General features: G+C 42.5%; 1 protein-coding gene and 1 long non-coding RNA gene across 2 annotated transcripts in view; one reads left to right on the top strand and one right to left on the bottom strand.

Moving 5' to 3' along the window:
• Positions 1-1,550: 1,550 nt before the first annotated feature.
• Positions 1,551-21,072, bottom strand: part of LOC146798426 (uncharacterized) — a 31,598-nt gene continuing 12,076 nt past the window's right edge. Inside the window, exons 2-4 of the long non-coding RNA XR_014969159.1 lie at positions 4,601-4,705; positions 3,844-3,921; positions 1,551-1,917 (exon numbers count right to left, since the gene is read on the bottom strand). This is a non-coding gene — a long non-coding RNA (uncharacterized LOC146798426). The remainder of the gene's footprint in view (positions 1,918-3,843; positions 3,922-4,600; positions 4,706-21,072) is intronic.
• On the top strand, positions 9,612-10,568 carry LOC146798427 (olfactory receptor 6B1-like). Its single transcript, XM_085627517.1, has one exon. The coding sequence runs from the start codon at positions 9,612-9,614 to the stop codon at positions 10,566-10,568; it is 957 nt and encodes a 318-aa protein (XP_085483643.1).

Raw genomic sequence — 21,072 nt, 5'->3', positions numbered from 1 at the left:
ACAGGCACCCAAGATTGATGGACAGTTCAAGAGGAATGCAGCTGCAACTCCCAATTTGCCAATACTGTATATTTTTTTCTCTTTAATCATTACAACTGTGTGTGTTGTTTATGTTTGTTTACTTGACTGCTATAGATATTATAATTGTATTTGATATCTTTTAAAGCTCGGTACAACAGTTACAGAACATAATGTAACTTGGCTCTCTCAGGTGGCAGACGAACAATTTGATTTGGTTTACCTGTACTAGTACTCATCATCATGCATGCATTTCCTTTTCCTCCCATAACAGATTTATGATGGTCGGCTGCCAAGATAAATGTTGTCTTTGTGTAGTGTTTGTCTTTGTCAAACCTTTCCCTCAAATTCCCCTTCCTATCCATTCATCGAACCCCTAACCCTATTCCCCCTGGCTATGTGATTTATGAGGTGTGACTAAATTAATTGATCACACACTTGGTGGGGTGGATGTGGTGAAAGCAATACCAATTCAAGGAAGGGCAAGGATCTTCTTCTGCTTCAAATATAACCCACACTCGCAATATTACATATATATTAGATCGCCACCCATGCACAGTATTCGATATTCACATTTTTTTCAGAATAATATAATCCATCAATATATTTGCCACCATCATCATCCTTCCAGCACTAAAGGTCACGCTTGTCCACTTCATAGCCCGAGCCAACTTCAGTTTGTTGTAACTTGCACTAGCCTTTCTTTCTGATTATTTATTTTACTTTAGCATTGCTTATCATGGTTTCTCGTTTGGCAGTCTTCTTCTTGTGTACTACCAGTCATACTCTTCTCTAGTCTCCCTCTGGTGGTTGTCAAATTTTGTGCAAAGCTTGCATATAAAACAGCATTAAATCAGTAGTTTCTCATTTCAATTTAATAGTTCCCTGCGATTAATATTTCTCCATCCCACAGTTTGAGTATAGCTAGGAGGAAGTGGTACCTCGCTTCTGGATCTGGTGCTTTCACTAGTATTGGACTAGTCGCTAGCATGCTGCTACTGTCTACTACTACCGCGGTACCACCATGGCACCTTGGGAAACCATGCAGCCATTGCTTTGCCTAATCACAGGTAAGAGAAAAACTGTGGGGATTCATTCATTGTTGAGCCTCAATGATCTATGTACTATGGAAATTTACACATACACACCCCCACCCAAGTCCTTAGGAGTAACATAGTTGCAGACAGCAGAGACTAGGAGTAGAGCGTAGAAGGACAAGTGAGGATACTGCATAACTTTTGGTGTGTTACACTATCAACAGATTTTAAAAGCTGGCTGCAGGCCTGCGGCAAAGGAAATAGTGTGAAGTTAAAGAGCAACCCTCCAAAAATGATTTAAATCATATGAACAACCATAAAAAATGTATTTCCGGACAAATACACACCCCTCTCCCTAACCCCAACTAATTTCTAAAGTAAAGACAGTCCAAATAAATGTCCAAACAAATGTTCATAAATAAATATGCCAAAAACTACAAGATTTCCCCAATTCCCACATTCCCACCCTCTCCCCAACAAGTCCCACACGCCAAGCATAAGATTATAAAAAGGGCAAGAGAGACTTAGCAGTAGGCGAGGAGCTTCCTCTCCATTCGGTCAAACCACTCCTCTACCCTGGCTTCCTGGCGTACCGTCCTCAGGAGCATGCTACGCTGAAAGGCTCTATAGAGTCTATGGAGGAGCAGCAGTGGTTGATGAATGGCGGCAGGCAGCTGCCTGACCACTGCGCCGTACAACTGGAGGCACTGGGGCCCAGGTCATTGGAGGCTGCAGTTGCTGCTGCCGCCTCCTTCTCCTCCTCTTCCTTGGCCACCAACCAGCTTACTTTGCCAGGTCCTTGCTGCTATCTCCTGCCTGTTGGGTTGTGTTGCTAAGGATGATGGTGGATTGGCGGGAGTAGCTATAGCAAGAAAGAAAAAATACAAATTGTAACCAATACTCTTAACAAAATAGTAAGACAGAATATTATATAGTGGAACAGTAGCACTAGCAATACATAACATTTTCTGGTATCCTCGATTCCTCGGCCCATTTGATTTTGATGTGATTACAGTTCCAGGCACTAAGCACTATGAAATATACAAGTATTCTTCTTCTCTCTCGTTTAGCTAAATGAATGTAGGCATGCCAGCTCAGCTTGTGCCCTAAACCAACATACTCGTGTTGCATTATACACTTTGCTACTGTCTGCAGGTGGGGCAGCTCAGCTGTACCACACGATTATATCTTTTCCTATCATGGCCATGCTCTGTTAAATCAAATGCTCACTTTCACCCTGACTACAACGAGGCAGATGAATAGTTACTAATATATGAATGATGACTTTAAGCACAACGTGAGGTACTACTATTGTAACCATGCAGCCGATAGGCCACCCTTGGCTGACACTGGCGAAATACCATGGGTAGGGAGTGGGCCTCAGAAGGAGGGGATTGAGGATGATGGGTGGGCAGGGGTACATAATAATATATATGTTGTGCTTGAAAACTACTGTGAGTCAAGGGAGTAGTGTGAAATACAATCTTGCTCAAACCTTGGAATAAAAAACCATGATAAAAAGAAATTCCTTGTTTACTCTTCTTCCCTGGGATTTCTCAATTTTTCACTGCATTTTTCTTCTAGCATTATATATTCTTTACCCTTGGCTTTGCTACTCAGTCACCGTTTGAGTTTTATATTCTCTTCATCCAATCTTCACTAAGAATATTAGAACCATCCATCCATAAGTGGCTGTCATTCTCAACAAACCTTTCACCAACATGAACATACATTTGTCATTTCTAACCACACATGTGTCCTTGCTTTGACCCATCAAACTGCCAGGAGGATTACTTTCACCCATACACTCTCACCCATGCAGGCACGCATAATTTCTTTTACCTTTCACCCATCCTTCCCCCACCCCATGCATGTATCTTATCAGTCACCTATATGCATCCTTTCACCAATGCGTCCTTCTCTGCCAGTCATAATACATGTCACCCGTTCTTCCTCCTTTCATCATTCTTTCCCAGCAACCCATCAAGGTCTGACTCTTCTTCTTGAAACTTTCTCTGCTGTGTTGAAGATAAAAGAAGCCCTTAGTTACTCAACGCCTGCTGTATATGCTAATTAAGACTACGTAAAGAGGTGTGTATTCAACTATTCACAACTCAGGGGCTGATTACGATGCGGTCGGAAAAGGCTCGACCATCGGTCAGAGCCTTTCCGACTACATCGTGATATGCCGGTCGGATTACTTTCCGACTGCCACATTACGATGGAGGTGGTCAGAAAGGAATCCAAACGGTCATTCCGTCTGGCTTCCGTCAAGCTCAGAGAGCCTGTCCACCAGTCAGAATATCGCTAGTAATCCCTAGGGCGGCTTTTTCCGCCATAGCGATTATGATGTTGGGGTTCAGCAGCCTTTCCATGCCGGCCTTTCTGACACACAGCCTCCTGTTGGAGGTCGAGGGGGCACCCACCCCTGCTGATCTTGCACCCTGTGGCAGGCACCTTAAGGTGCCTGCCACAGGGTGCAGGGATGAACTGCACCTCTAATTTTACAATGGGAGCGTGCATTCCGACTGGAATACATGCGCCAATTGTAAAATATAGGAATGCAACCTAACAGTGTTTGGTCTCATCTTAATTAGTCGGTCAGGACAGCCAACCGGGTGTGGGTCAATCCCATGACCGAGTCGATGTCGGGTGGAGGAAACTCCACCCGACATTGTAATAGGGCCCTTAGTCTAACTCTCAACAGTACAATGTACACCCTTGTTGCTAGTATAGAAATTGTCAATAAGCAAGCAATATGACTTTCCACCATCCGCCACTGCCTCACCCCCTGCAGCTGCTGCATCTGCTGCTCCCTGGATGGCGCTGCCATCCCCGCTGACCCCGGCACTGGTGGTCAGTGTGGCTAGAAAAAAAATTACACATTTTTTAGATACCATATGCGCCTCTCAATATTTATTTATTTTTGCAGCAAAATTGAAAATACATACACCACACACATCACTAGCAATTCGGGTACAGTCACAGTATGTCCTATCAAAAATTATAAAATATCCAGTTGGGCACTTCCTTCCACCCATGGTGCATGGTAATTAGTTCACCATCAACTGCTGCTATTAATACTAGGCCTAGATAAGAAGAAGACACAACTTTGGGGTGTCCAAAGTGACCATGGCCTCTCTCTCATTTTACAGATTGTATATGAGAAAGTAAGAGAAAGCCTTCTCATCTCAACAAACATGCGTACAATACCTTACTTGGGCATGCATTCTGCAAGGCAGACTAGTAGTACTAGTACTAGTAGAGTAGTAAGGGCCAATGGGTTCTCTGAGTCTTAGAGTACCACCACTAGGCAGTACACAAAATATAGATGGGGAGAGAGAAAGCTGACTGAAAAACAGAAGAAAGGAAGCTACAGACAAAATAGTACAGAGTACAGACAGAGGCAGTTTGAGGTAAAATACAGACACCAGAAATGTACAATAATTTAGTAAATATGATAATGGAGGAATAACAAGATTTTTTAAATGGATAGATCAAAGAGGATTTGGGAAAAAATAAAATTAGGAAACAGAAGGACTTACTGGGGCCAGCAGAGCCATCGGCCGAGGAGTGTTCTTCCTGGGACTGGGACGCAGGTCCATTTCCCTCACCCGCCTTGGACGAGCTCTTAGTTTTGCCCCTGGATGCTGATGTAAGACATGATTAAAGAGACAAGAAATAATTGGTGGTAAATAAATAATCTCTCCCTAAACGTTCTGGACAGGAACCGGCAATTACAAGAACATTGAACTTTCCTGAATCATATCGACCAGACTAGTATTGCGGAACGTCCTATTGATTCCACATTTCCTAAACCTACCTAGCCCACCTATTCCAAAGACTTTGGAAGAAATGGCAACAAGTTATATTTGCTTCTGAGTTCCGATCTCATTCGCAATCATTCTCAACCCCCTTTGACAGCCCAATTCCGTAAACCTGCATATTGTCTTAAAAATGCATAGATGGACGCATGCATAAACCAAATTGGTTGGTTGCGTGTTACTGTATGAGCCACAAAAAAAGGTTCTAAGAACTAAAGTAAGCGGACGTGCGCCACTAAATTACTAATACTAACTACCACTATCTTAATGACAGGACAAAGGAAAGAAGTCTCTCTCTAGTCTGCATTACTTAACTTAAGTTCTTACATAATCAGCCCAAGCGAGCGCAAAGTTGCAAACAAGTACAATTAGATAGTGCCTACAAGAATAATGATTACAGAGATTTGTAGACATAGCTTACCTGCATTTGAGCAGTAACTCCGGGCAGAGTTGGCGTACGGCAACTATGCGGAGTTCCACGGAGTTGGAAAGAAACTCCGCTCCACTTCCCTCCACCCTCCCTAATGTAATTATAATTTTTTAAAAGGCACTTACCTGCTGTGGCTGCCTACTCCTCGCCATGCTCTCACTCCCCTTCCTCATTCTTGCCGTCCTCATCCATGGAAACCCCTATGTTGTACGTCTTGCCCGTGTTTCCATGGATGAGGACAGCGAGGACGAGGAAGGAGAGTAAGAGCATGGTGAGGAGGAGGCAGCCACAGCAGGTAAGTGCCTTTTTTAATTATAATTATGTTAGGGAGGGTGGAGGGGCCTGATAACTCCACTCCGCCATGGAGTTGGAGTTTTGCCTGAACTCTGTGTGCTTAACGGAGTGTGGAGTAGGCAAAACTCCGTAAACTCTGCTGGAGAAGCGGAGTAATTCGCCTGGGCTTAGTGAGCAGCATGCTTGCTACTTGGGACCTCAACACCTAGCAGGTCCAGCAGGTCCTGCTCTCGGTTCAGGATGTCGGGCTACCAGTGTGTCAGCTGATTGTGGGTGCGCCGGACCCCAGAGCAGTGATACACTGCCCGGCGCACCCTCGCCCAGCCCTGATTGCACTACCGGAGCCCTTAGCCGGACCCAGGCCTGCTGCCAGGGTGGAGGGGAGGTGGTTCTGCCCAAAAAGAAGCAGCTCTGCCACCTCCACCTCTGAAAACAAGGCCCAAGGCTGCACCCCTTCTGGGCGCCGCCTTTTGCAGTTAAGGCGGCTCTTCTTTGCCACCTTTTTAGTGGCATGGGTCTCTGCCAGGATGCTGGGGGGGGCGGGAAAGACAATGTAGAAAGCATAAAAAAATTAAGGGAGAAGAAGGAAGGAAGTAAAAAAAATTAGGAAGTAAGTAATAGAGAAAAACAGTATAAAACTCACCAAACACACACAAAAAGTAGGAAAAAATGCTAAATATACATTTAAGATGACCGAGGGAAAGATAATAAACGAAAAAAATCAGAAAAAAAGTTTTGGGAAAGAAGGATTGAAAAGATTTAGGGATGATTTAATAGTAGGCTCCAGTACCATAACAGAGAAGAAAACAGGATGGCTGCGCCCATGCGCGACCACATGGTGCAGTTTGTGTGATATTTTTCCTGAACACACAATCCACTTTGCCGTACAATGGAAACGTCTTGGGAACAGGCGGGACAAGCAACTCTACCCACTCGTGGGAGTCCGCGTAGCTCGGCGGAGCTTCTTTACCGCTTCTCAGAGTTCCACGTAGCACTGCTACGTGAACGCCATCCAGGCTTAGCCTGAACTTGTGACTTTGTCCAGGTCCCGCGTGTGCAGTTAATCACAGTTGTTGCTTTGTGCTTCTAGGCACTATTTTTACCTAAAACATTGAAATTGCATATCTCAGGTTCTACTGATTGGATTTTTGTTGTTTTGGGCCCAAATAATGTATTAAATTGTACTCTATTTTTCCAGATTGGTGTTTTTTTTTCTTGTTTTGTGCTTTCACCTTCTTACTGTTTGAAGTGCTGCATAAATACTTTATGTATTGTCTCTAAGTTGGCCTGACTGCTTTGTGGCAAGCTGCAAGAGGGTAAAGCACAAGTTATTTTGGGGTTTGCCTGTTTTTTACCCCAACAAGTAACCCAATTTCCAACAAAAGTCCATCAGCACAATACCATTAGCTATATTGAGGGAGGAGATGTCATTTTTAACTTCCTATCTAAGGGTTCTCTTATTAGGTCAACATTTATTTGGGAATTTCTAACAAGTAATTTTCAAAGACACATAGGAAAGGAGGCACATCTTCCATATCCAAAAGGTTATAATATTGCTTAAATGCTTTAGTAACGTTCTTGTCAGAGACAAAAACATATGCCATTTCATATCTTTTAATAAGTTTATATTCTTTTTTTAAATTTGATAACATTTTACTGAGAGCTTTAGTGTGGCTCCTCAAATATTTAGCTTTAACCTCTAAAAGAATATTGCTGTTTTTTATGGTAGCAATTTTGTTTAGTTCAAATTTTGCAATAACAAGGTCAGACAGAATTTGAGAGGACTTTAATGAAAATAAAATGGTGTAAAGATTTAATTTGATTTAGCAAGGATATGTATGAGACATTTACAGTAGGCCTCTTTGCAAGATATGAAATTACCAAAGCATGTGGAGCCTTATATGCATCCCAGTTATTGGGTCAGGATGTATCTTCAGGTTTATTAATACTAAAAACTTCAAGCTTGAACATTAGGAATCCCTTGAAAAATATATCAGCAGATAAAAGATAATTATTAAAAAGCAATTTTCCATTAGATTTCTTTGCCCAAATATGACCAATAGATATTAATACAGGAGCATGATCAGAAATAAAGATATATCCAATTTTGGATTTGATTTGGTAAGATTTGCAGTAAAAGATCTTCTAGTAAATATATAATACATTTGTGAAATAGAACTGAGTGAGGTAGTGAAAAAAGTATATTCTCTGGAACCAGAATTCTATATTCTCCATGAACCATATTTAGGTTAATTCCTTGTGTTTATATTTAGAAAAAAAATGTTTGGTTCTGCAGCACACATTTGTACAAAGTTAGCTCAGAGGCATGTGAAATGGCTGATGCAATTTAGAGAAAGGGCAACAGCCTCCAATGCACTCATGTAGAACAGCGGATATAGTTTACTGCATTTCACAGTGAATTATATCAATTATGAACCGAGACAGCTGTATTGTTTGGCTGCCGATAACCATATAATGACTCAAGGCAAGGAGCTTCAGCAGTGACCAGCTGTCTACATTTGCACCAGGCTCTTCCCTATCACAATAAAGTTTAATGCAATAATTGAGCATGTAACAAGTTTGAACATGATCATTAACAAATAATTGAGGACAGAATGGTAACCTAATCAGAACCAGAATACATTTCATGCTACTGTACCCGTTTTAATATTAGTATTGGGAGATTAATGGCTGAACAGAGGACCCTTTCCTAATTATATATCTTTATTGAGCATCAGCTAAGGGGCTGCCAGAGCCTAATTGCTAACATGTGTGTGGTAATCTCACTGTTGTCTTAGTTCCCATACCTTTGCAGCAGTTGTTGTCTGATTAAAAGTTGCTGCTGTCCTGGATTGTGGAATAGGAAATCCAAACAAAGCACCTCTTTCTCTCGGAGCCTGCCTATGTTGATCCAGCCAGCCTTACACAGAGCCCTCCCATTCCCGAAATAAGCAGGCCATACCCCTAGCTGACCGAGTCAGGCCTGCTAAGTTGATAGTAAACAATGAAGGTTTCATAAGTTGTAACAAGAACGTGTTACTTTCCTTTCTGCAGAAAAACCTCACTTTCTCTGTACTTAAGGCGCAGAAGGCAGTATGATATGACCATTATGAATTAGCAAGTGGTTTTGTGCCACCTCAACCGAGAGTGTATGTGAGGGTACAAAAGAATCCAAGCTACACCTTTCTGACCAGTCCCTTAAGGCTTAAACTGGTCGGTGGTTGCTGGTGTTCCATTCTACAGGTGGCCTCACGTGGCAGATCAGGGTACACGCTTCCCAGGAGCAGTGAAGTCAGTACTGATTTGAATAAGGTGGGCTTCTGTGTAGAGAGGCACAGTAGGCAAAAACAGTTGGGTTGGAATGCACTATTTGTAAACATTCCTCCCATTACCTTTTGTCTGTTTGCTGGCACTTGATCACACAGATATTGTGGTCAGTTCCTGCCACATCACTTTCTGCACATTGCAAGGTGCTTAGAGTTGAAAGGTGAGTGTAGTTTGACTTTCGGAACGCTCACATTGAAGGTTACTTATGGTATCCATCCCCGTGCATTGCATGGTTGATGGGTCAGGGGGCTTTGATCCCTGGTGGCCTTATAGATCAGGGTCTGTGGGTGATGTCCCTTCTAGATCAGGAGATGTGGGTGACATGACATCAGGAGTTTGACTTATGGGCAGAATCCGTGGGAGACATCATGTAGTTACAGGAAACAGGTGATAATAATTCTGGGGTAGAACATTCCAGTTAGGGGAAAAAGGTGTGGTGCTTGCCAAATTATACAAAGCATGCCCTTTTCTAGTCTGAAGAAAGGTATCCCTTTGGAGTACTCAGAAAAAGTATGCAGTAGGTGCCAGAGGTAATTGAGCTTAATTTGCAATCTGCACAATCAAGTTCAATTAAGTGATTAGGATTTGGTAGCCCAGTGCCTTATACCATTTCCATTGTATTAGAAATGCTTCAATTTCTGTTATTCTCTTGTCTTGCTTTATAGCCTGAAAAACATCAAGATGCACGGAGGCAACCAAACCAGCATAAAAGAATTCATACTTTTGGGGTTCCCTTTACCTCGAGAGCTGGAGCTACTTCTGTTTGTGATCTTCCTTCTTTATTACCTGCTGACAATAATGGCAAATGTTCTCATCATTGCTGTAATCAGAGTGGATGCAAAGCTCCGAAAGCCAATGTACTATTTTCTGAGTCACCTCGCCTTTATGGAGATGTGGTACATCACAGTCACTGTACCTAAGCTGCTTGCCATGCTCCTGGTGCAGAACAAGAGCATTTCCATCACTGGTTGCTTAACCCAGCTCTATTTCTTTATGGGACTTTGTTGCACAGAGTGTGTCCTCTTGGCATCCATGGCTTTGGACAGATTTGTGGCCATTTGTAAGCCTCTCTATTACACCACCATCATGAGTGAGAGAATCTGCCTGCTGCTTGCAACTGTATCCTGGATATGTGGTTTTCTCATCTCTCTAGTGAAGGTGTGCTACATTTCCAGATTGACCTTCTGTAACTCCAATATCATCAACCATTTTTTTTGTGATGTCTCCCCTTTGTTGAATCTGTCTTGCACGGATATGTCACTGGCTGAACTGGTAGATTTCATCCTTGCACTTTTTATTCAGTCAGTTCCACTCCTCATCACTGTTGTATCTTATGCTTGCATTGTGGTCACCATATTGAGAATGCCTACTGTAAGTGGACGCCTCAAGGCCTTCTCAACTTGTGCCTCTCATCTCACTGTTGTTGTAATTTTTTTTGGAACCACACTATTTATATATGCCAGGCCACAGAGAATTGACTCTTTCAACTCCAACAAACTGGTGTCTATGGTATACACTATATTCACACCTCTGCTGAACCCATTAATCTACACTCTAAGGAACAAGGAAGTGAAAGAGTCTCTAATGACATTTTTGTCTCGAAATCAGCTATTCCCAAAGATCACAGAGCGTGCATAGTTACCTAGGTGTTTTCACATTTCATCTTCAGCTAGCCCCAGAAGTTTACTCATTATCCTTATATTTTTACATCTTAGACATTGGGCCTGATTTAGATTTCGGTGGATGGGCTACTCCGTCAGGACAGTAATGGATAGCCCGTCTGCCAAAATATAAATCCTGCAGGATATAATGGGATTTATATTTCGGCAGATGGTGAATCCGTCTCTGTTTTGACGGAGTAACCTGTTCACCGAGATCTAAATCAGGCCCATAGGCTCCAGGTGGAAATCTTTACTTTGTAAAAAGCAATTTCTCAAAATAAAATATCTTTTAAAAATGTGTAAGTGCTGCAACTTATCTTTATTTTTAAATGTGCTTTTGCTTGTGGTGTACACACTGGAAACTAATTTGGATCAAGAGTTCCTTTCTGGCTGTTTGCGGATCCATGCATTCAAACAGTATTCAAGACTCAAACTATTTTTGAAGGGTGCTGATTGGTAGTACTTGAAGTGTCTCAAGCTGTATCAGTTGAGAAATATTAGTAGAGGGGGTCCCAGTTGCTTAATACTTGGTAAGTAGATGGATGGCTGTCCCTTGGCTCTGTGAAATGACAGGTTTAGAGAGCTTTCCTGGAAGAAGCACAGTGATTGAATGACTCTCCCACTGAGGGATATAATGTTCTAGAGTATCTCTGCTTTCTATTTGTCCTGCAGGTGGCAGTGATGCATATCTTGAAGAGGTGGAGTTAAAAATAAATGAGGCGATACCAGGAAGGAGCTAGTAGGCGTGCCTGGTATGGCATGGTTGCTGCTAAAGGAAGTATAGGGTGTGATTGATCAGTCAGCTGGTGGTGGTGTCTAGTAGCCGCTGAGTAAGATAGTTTTTGTTGATGGAAACAGAGCTAGAGGAGTGATTTCCAGCAAGGAAGAGCTGTACTGATGCTCTACCAATGTGTGCAACACTGGGAAACCTGTACATGTCTTGGAGCCCCATGCCTTGGACAAGTTCCATTGTCTCCATCAGTTAGATGAAGGGAACTGAGCCTAATTAACCTCTTGTGGATACTCCTATGAGCGGAATCTGCTCTTGCCATACTCCAAAAGAACAGAACAGGCTCCAGTAAAAGAGACACAGGAAGCGCCATAGAAAACAAGTAACTTGCTTTTGCTACCACATAGGGTCCCAATCCTTTCAGTGAGTTATGATATCTGAGCAACCCCTTTCCTAAGCATGTGCTGTATAGTGAACACTAGTTACTAACTGTATGTCAGATATATGACCTTGGATTCCCTAGCAAGGGGCCCTGGTCATCAAATAAATCATAACCCCATATTTGGATGGGTGATAGTGTATTTGCTTCAATAATGAAAAGGACCAGACAATATTACCTATGTCATTTTTTTCGAGTCTGATTATTGACCTAGTTTGTCAGGACTAGGAGACATATCTTGGGACCATAGTTCTTAAGCCGAAAGACAGCAGAAAAGTGTACTTACATTCCAATTTTAGTCACAATTCCTTTATGAGGAGTCGTTAGGGTTTCTTGTACATAGGAATTTTGGAATCTTTATTTTGTTAGAGTTTAAGTAAAGTGACTTGGGTTTTGTAGGCAACCCAAGTGGGACTTATCCCATATCCCACTGAAAGTAATGCACTGATTTGCTGAAGTTTATTTCTTTTGTGCAGAACATACCCCATATATAGATGTGATTGCCCTTCAAGATGTTCATATGTACGGTTTATTGAATTTACAATGGTTTTATTATTTGTAATTTTGTGGCGCTTTATTCTTGATATGGAGACTTCTGTGTTGGAAGGCATGTGAAGGATGCACACTTCACCTTTGCATAACACTACTTACATCCACAAATCAGGCACCAAAATATTTTTCTTTTTTACAGGACAGATTGGTTCTAAAGGGGTAAGGAATTATACCCTCACCAGTGCAAGGAACACCAACACAAATCACGGGCTGGACCTTCAAGGAAGGTTAAAGACGACCTGAGAGGAGATTAAATGGAGGTGAAAGTGGCATAGGTTTTGGAATGACAGGTGTTCAAACATGGAGAAAATATGTTTTATAAGTTTGTTCTAAAGGCACGATAAAATTTGAGATGAAACCAGGGGCTAAATCTGGATGTTTTATAAAGTTTGTCTCTTCATGTGATTTTTGGAGCAGAATATCAGTTTGGAGAAAAGTTTCTGGGGGAAGCTCTACAAAACTATAAATGGTATGCAACTGAAACACCACTCCCATTGTGCTCACAGCTCAGATACTGTGTAACTTAAAATAATGTTTGGAGATTTTGGTGGATGTGCATATGTAGGTGGCAGAAACAAAAAATCCAACTCAAAGTTCAGGGGTGGAGAAGGAAAGCAGTGTCCTATCACAGCCTTTTATTTTGTCTCCAGGACTTCAGCTTGTCTCCACACCTTTGTAGTAATGACCTCCACTTAGGGCATTATATACACTAAGAGCAGATGAAAGTCCTACATTTTGGGCTTGGCTGGGAATTTGAAGACTTTTATGGGGGCAGAGCCTGGCTTTACTGGGTAGGAATGTTTATGGGAATGATGAGGTTTAGTGGTATGCAATAATTTAGGGAGATGTGGAATAGTTGAAGAAAGTGGAGGACTTGGGTCACCAGGAGACATTGGGTGGGCTCTGGAACAGTGTGAGTGCTTTGAGTGGGGTCAGGTGGCAGAATGAGTTCATAGGTCGGAATGGACGTACGAGGAGGAAAAGGGGCAGGTGTGCTAGAAGCACTTGTGTCAGAGGAGGAGGTACTAGACATCCCTGTGCGGCAGACAGGGCAGAGTGCTTATCTTCCAGGATGTTAACCACTTTAGACAGTAGCTGACTGACACCCTGGCTACATGTAACAAATGCCATCTGTCTCACAGAGGGACTCTTAATTATCTCTTGTGCCGCCTCCGACACCTGTGTGGACAGAATAAGAGTGGGGTGAAGGTGCGGGAGTAAAGGAGACCACAGTCCATTTGCAGACTGAGTGCTGGCTTGGTACTGAGGATAGGAGCAAGGATGGTGCTGGTGCTAGTGGTGCAGGCAGCTGCATGGGCAGATGTAATAGCCTGTCATGTTTCGGCTGCCACCACATTGGGCTGGGCTGAGAGGTAGGACTCTGAATCAGAGATTGAAGTGGCCTTCTGGCCAGCCTTCTCACCCTCGTTTCCACTGGGTTCCTGTGTGCTGGTTGCTCCACCTTCCGACTCCTTGTGGCCCTCCTACTGCTTTCCCAAAGTTTGGCCTGTTTCTCCCTTGCATACATCTGTTAAATACTACAGAGGTAACACAATATACACACCTCAAAGCGGTCCACAATTTGCACACTGAAGATTAATAATCTCAAGAAAGGGCACACAATGTGAGATCATAAATGGCCTGATTTTGAAAGCCCGGTTGCTCCATTGTAAATGTCATGGATATCCTGTCTGTTTGGGAAAAAGGGGGTGGTGATGGACAGAGTTTCTGAATGATGCAGAATACTCTTACCAAGTCAAGAGATCATGGTTTTAATCCATCACCGTTTTTTAGCTCACTGCACCATCCCAGCTCAGAACCTGGCTACATGCAAATTAGTCTGTACCTGTCCCAGTGCATGATGGGAACAGGGCAAACCAAACTACCAAGCCAATTCTTAAACTGGGAAGGAAACAAGCTTCCGGGGACCGGTTTCTGGCATCACAGCCTTCGTCGGCCCGGCTTGCCTGAATCCTGATGGTGCAATGAGCAAGGGACTCACGTCTGAGCATACCCTCCCACACAAAGTGTGGATAAAATCGATTTGGGAAAAAGGGGGTGGTGATGGACAGAGTTTCTGAATGATGCAGAATACTCTTACCAAGTCAAGAGATCATGGTTTTAATCCATCACCGTTTTTTAGCTCACTGCACCATCCCAGCTCAGAACCTGGCTACATGCAAATTAGTCTGTACCTGTCCCAGTGCATGATGGGAACAGGGCAAACCAAACTACCAAGCCAATTCTTATACTGGGAAGGAAACAAGCTTCCGGGGACCGGTTTCTGGCATCACAGCCTTCGTCGGCCCGGCTTGCCTGAATCCTGATGGTGCAATGAGCAAGGGACTCACGTCTGAGCATACCCTCCCACACATATTGCAAGTGTCATATATCGTATAGCTACACAGGCACTGAATCAAAGCACCTAGAGTAAAAAGTCTCCCAGTTAATTAAGCTAACCAAATTTTACCCATTACATATTATCCAGAGGACATACAATAATATGGGGGATCATATTTACCAAACATTGTGTTTGTCTTATTATTAACATGCAAATTGCTTACAACCTTCAGATTTCATAAGAAATTAATTAAAATGTTCGGTACGGTACAGAGAAAGTTGATAACAGGGTTCTAAAAATCCATTATATAAAGCATCTGAATAAAAGCTGAGAGCCAATGTTCAAAGTCCTATGGGCACATACTGTTTCTGAATCTTTATTGCATTTAAAATGGAGTTACAGCAAAACAACGTTTTTTGAAGGCTAGTTGTTGAACAACCTATAATGCCTGTCTTGCCCTAGATAGTCAGAAATCACTCCATTTAGGAAAGAAATATCATTTTCTGAGCAAACATAACATTTACAAAACATGATCAAGTGCAAAGTGCTCTGAATATTTCAATTGTCACAGGGTCATTCATGGAGTTTCTGGAACCAAGTACCACAATTGGGAAAGGCAACCAAACAATTGACAATGTTTAATCTTAATCATGTAAATTCGAATTTGTGCTAGCAGTTATTAACCCATTAAAGTTGCTTCAGAACCCTCCAAGTGCCCTATTACAGATAGAGTGAACTTTTCCTGTTTGCGCCATGGTGCACCTTTAAGCAGGTGCCCTGGGTACAAACAGGCTAAGTGTGCTCTATGATGTAGAATGAGCTGCCCTCAGGGTAGCCACAAACTTGCGCTGCTCCCAGGGCAACACATTCAAAAGAAATATGGAGCAGCTCTTTAAAAGCTGCACAGTGTTTCTCTATGCAGGCTGCAGCCCATCTTCACTTTTAATAGGGACTAGAGATCCCCTTGCAGACTAGTGCAGTGATTCACTACACCCGTCTGCAAGGGGATGTCTGGGGGATCCATAGGACCCCCTTTTATCCGTCCAGAGGGCTGCCTTTAGGAAATGCAGTGAAACTGTGCCACCTTTTTGTGGCTCACTTTCAGTGTGTCTCCTAAAGGCATGTTTGCCTCTGCTGCCATGTCGTTATTATAGCGCGGGTACAGAGACAGAGAGATTCCTTCATTTGCATGAGACCACGTTCTTATACAAATGAGGGAACACCCTCCAATGAGAGATTTGGTCCTACATGTGCGCCAGCGCTATCTGTATCATGGAAGGGACCGCACACAGATTTGGGACCCCTTCTGTAATACCAAAGTGTCCCAAGGCGGCGCAAAGTGTGCCCAAATGCTCATTGCGCCCCTGGGGCACTTCTGTAATGCGACACCAGGTAAATAAATAAATGTGATACTGAGTTGAAGATTTACTTATTTCTTGTGTTAATCTGCCTTCTACCAAATTAGAAGAATAGAATTGCGTCACCATAACTTTACTTGTCAGGCCAGCTGTTTCTGGATTAATGACTGGAAGATGTGTTTTATATGTGCTTTACTAGGAATCTACAGTGCCTTGTACAGCTTTAGGCAGTCTCTTATGATGTGTTGAGTGAAAAAGAGCTCTTGGCTCTGCCACATAGAGACACACAATAATAGGGTTTGGTTTTTCATGTAGTCTGTCACATAGGACAAATCTAACTGAGAGTGACATAAAAAGTTAGAGCAACCCCGAGGGACTGGTAACAGTCTCCGTAAAAACATGTCCTCAGTTTTCTGCAATTGACCAGCAACTTCGTAGCCTCACAGGCCAGGACCATAGGTAACAATAGACAGGCTTTTGCTCTTATATGAAAAGAGTAATTCTTTAATAGGTTTGTGCCAAAGTGTATGTTTAAATCTAAAACTTGCCTCAGTAGAGCTGGAACATTTCTGGGATCTCAAAATTAATTAAATGGACCCAAACAAGAGACGCATAAAAAAAAATCTACATATGTAAAAGCCTTGTTCCAGCCCACTATAAAATTCTCGATTACATGTACATGCTTTTTTGTGGTCTTCAGCCCATGAACCATAGTGAATGTCTTAGGTAAATTAGTATTAAGATCCAGATTATTAATAAAATCAGTAACATTATTTAAAAGCCCCTGAAATCCATTTGCCATTCTGGCTAGCAGAACAGCATAATCAGCATAAAGGAATACTAGGGTTGGGATCTTACCCACAAGGGGTATGTCCTTGCCATGCCTGACTAGATAATATGCCAACTCAATAATGTATAATTTAAATAAAAAGGTGCCAGGGTACAACCTTGGTGAACCTCTTTGACAGACTTAATAGGGTGAGGGCATACCCCTCCAGGGCTAAAGTGTACCCTTACCGATGCTTCCCTATGTAGATCTTTGAGAAGATTCACCAAAGGCTTTTCCGCCTCATTCCTGGACATAATGGACCAAAGCTTTCATTGGTTTACCATATCAAATGATTAGATACACATTTGGGGATTGTTCCACAGTTCCTAAACCATGCTAAAAGCCATAATGAACATCAGGGAGGGTTGTATTTTTCAGATCGTGTTTCCAATCTTGTCTGCAGGACTATACCCAGGATCTTAATTGCAGAGTCTAGTAAGGATATTTGCACGGCAGCAGTGGAGGCTGTTCTTGTCTCCTTTTTGAATACTGGCACAATTGTAGCCTGAAGCCATTTAGTCAGCAATGGATGCTTAGTGGCAGCTCTCAGTAAGTTAGTCAATAATGTTCTACATAGGTACAGATATTTTTCAAACAGTCCTATAGGGGTTCCATCTAGACCTGCGGCCTTGCCACTCGGGTGGCCCTTTATTTCTGTAACTATTACATTCACATTTGTAAATATCTGCCATCACACTTCCAGAGCTATATGGACTAACTGCAAGTAAAACGTGTGTGTGTGAAAAAGTAGGTCGCACCTTGTGACAATAGTGTTCATGCACTTATACACTTGCCAAGGACCGGGATGTTTAATGCAAAATACACACTAAAGTAATCAAGGGATCCTATCCATGCAGAGAATATTAGTAGTAGCACAGAAGTGGCAACACATTATGTTTAATAGAGAAATGAGTATGTTCAACACTTTTTATGTGCCCCACAGGAGTGAGAGTCTAATGACTACTTGGCGATGGGCCTTGATTCCAGTTTTTTGAGGGGGTACTTGATCAGTAATGTGACATATATCCCATCTGCAATATTACAATAACATTATTGCTTATGTCACTCCTAAAACAGCATATGAGATATCCTTCATGTTTTCAATGGGTAGTCACACCTTCTAGAAATAATCAGTTATTATTTAGGGACTGATATATTGTTTGGCAGATGGGTTACTCCATCACAGAAGTTATTTTGCAAGTGTTTCCACCTTACTACCAGTGTTATATCCTATGACATCTGTAATAAGGTAGTTGTAGCCGTCATGTTTTGTACTCGTCCACCAAACCTTAAATTGGCCCCTTTATTTTTAAAAACAGGCTTGTTATGTAGGCTTCACACACATATGTTACAACACATGTACATGCCCATACATTATAGGATGCAAAGAACCAGGCACACATTTATGAAAGCATTGGTATTTAAGGGGCATATGTATCAACATCACCATTTGCGATTCTCAAATAGCGATTTTTAAAGAATCGCTATTTGAGAATTGCAAAACGGGATGTATTTAAAAAATTGCAAACTTTTTGCGATTTCTTAAAATTCCTTAATTGCGATTAGCAAATTGCGAAATCGCAATTAAGGAATACCTGCCCATTCATTTCTATGGGCCAGGAGACCCATAGGAATGAATGGGAAGTAATTCTCAAATAGCGAATCGCAATTTGCTAATCGCTATTTGAGAATAATTTCAAAGGTGCAAGGGTGTCATGATGACACCCTGATGCACCCCTGAAATTAGCATGTGTGTGCATATGGCGCACATACATGCCCTAAGGGCATGTATGAGCGCCATGTGGCACTTTGTAAAATTAAAAAAAGTGCTTTTTGAAAGGAAATCGCAAATTACCACCAACTGGAAGTTGGTGGTAATTTGCGATTTCTTAAGGATAATTCGCACAACTTGGGTGCTTTTTACATGTCATTTAAGAAATCGGAATTTGCGATTTCTTAAATGCTTGCGAAAAGTTAGGAAATCGCAAAATTAGCGATTCCTTAAATTTGCGCTGAAAAATGGCTCATACATACCGTTTAGCGATTTTTTATTCGCAAACGCTGTTTTTTGCGAATCGCAGCGTTTGCGAGTAAAAAATCGCTTGATACATATGCCCCTAAAACACTGAAATCATTGTGGAGGCACATGCGACTTGTTTTGAAGACTTTCACATGATTGGTCAGTGGCAAATGTAAGTATTCTCTTAAATAAAAATCTATTGTAGCATAAGGCCCTTGTAACAGGAAATTCTATGTCATTGAAGTTTATAACGTAATATCCAAACCTGAATTCTGTAAAGAAGGGTTCAAAGCAAGATACATATGTTTTCGCATGAATAAACTTAGCTACGTGGCCTTCATCTCATATCCAAGTAGGTGTAAGCCACTGGCAGATTGTGGTGCATCAGGGAGGTCAGCGATCATCACATCTACTTTTTATTCTGAGAGGATGTTCAAGTTTGTTTAAAGCAATGTAGGCGGGTCCATCACTGAAGATCATCACAACTTTTCCAGCCACATATGCTGTGGTGCCTGAAAACCCTAATTGGCACTTCTGTAGTAACTCCACCACACATTACAAGTTGAATTATTCTTTATTTAAGCAACCTCGTACAGCCTGGAGGACTTGTAGACACACACGTCTAGTGAAGCATCATCTGACTCCAACATTCTCAAACCTAGCTTAAGTACATAGAATACATGATACATTCTAGTTCTACTACTGTTAACATTCTACTTACCCCACATTCATTTGTTTCCTCTCTCTCTCACAAACCTGCTCCTTTTCTTGTAACACCAGACCACTTTCATTCTCTACAACGTTTCCATCTGAAACCGTATTAATCCACCAATACTTGTTACTACAACAATTTCCATTGTCAGAAACATCCCTACCGCCTTTGACCTTTGCCAATCCACTCTTTCATGGTTTAAATTATTTTATTAGTATGAGAGGGAGAATAACACTAGCCACCACCTAAATCCACTGGCCAGTGAGGAGCAATAAGCAATATTTAATTCAAACAGAAAGTAAGGACAGATAAGAAAAGGAGAGACACGCCTACATTTCCTTTGGGGGGGGCTGTGTCATGGCAAGATATATTGTAGCCACCATAGGGGCTTCTGACCTAAGTGTGTTTAGTCGTCCTTGGTGGGAGGCACTTTAGTGAGTTGTAATATCCGGAGATATCGCGGGCATGTAAGCTCCGTAAATTCTGTGGATACAAATTTTATTGTGGTGCCCCAGGTTTTGTCGAATTTGGGGAGTGTGTGAGTGAGGCCCGCTGTGATAATTTCCATACCCACTGTCTCCCACATCCTGTGCAGCCAGACTAGTCAGGTTGGAACCTCCTCGGTTCCCCATCTGGACAACAACACCTGTTTGGCAGTGCCTAGTGCTAGGGTGATCGCTCTTCCTCGGCAGGATTTAAGAGGATATTTAACGGCATTGAGGAGTCCTAGCAACGTATAGCTGGAGAATCTGGGTATGTCTATATGGTATATGGTGCCTATGTCTTGTAGGATCGAGTCCCAGTATATTTGTATCTTCGGACAATGCCAGAAAATATGTGAGAGTGGGCCCGGCATTCCGCACCGGCACCAACATAGACCGTCCCCTCCCGATCTCCACCTAGCCACCCTAGCGGGGGTGTAATAACAGTAGTCTGCTACTTTTAAAAACATTTCCTTGCCCGCGGTGCTGCAAGAGGCGGCTCTAGCTCCATGTGTGATGTCGTGCCACTCTCTAGGGGAAAATTTGCGCTCGAGTTCATACTTCCATCAGCGCTGCGCAGGATATCTAATGCTCTTTCTAGGAGTATTCAGGAAAGTATATATGTCTGACAGCAGGTGTCTATCTGAGGTCCGAGTGATATACCACAACTAGAACTAGATGAGGAGTTGGCTAGTGTGGGGGTACAGCTGTGGCTGGGTCACCCAAAGACGAAGGACCAGGTACAGCCAGTACGTGTTTTTTGGGAACACCAAAATCTGAGATAAGGGGAGTGAATTCACTTACCCCCTTCTTTTCATTGAAAAGATCTCAAATTCTTTTGCAATTGGCCTCTTGCCAGTGTAGGTAGCCGTTTCCTGCTCTTGCTGGGGGGGGGGGGGGAGTATGGGTTGCCTATAAAAGGGGTCAGGGGCGACATAGAGGTTGAGAGGCCACACAACTCCTGCACTCCATCCCACACTCCAAGGGTGATTCTCAGGACCGGGGATGCAGACTCTGG

Source organism: Triturus cristatus, chromosome 9, assembly GCF_964204655.1.
Source record: "Triturus cristatus chromosome 9, aTriCri1.1, whole genome shotgun sequence".
Classification (NCBI taxonomy): Eukaryota; Metazoa; Chordata; class Amphibia; order Caudata; family Salamandridae; genus Triturus; species Triturus cristatus.
Note: the sequence above shows the minus strand (reverse complement) of the source record. Positions and strands in the feature narration are given on the sequence as shown.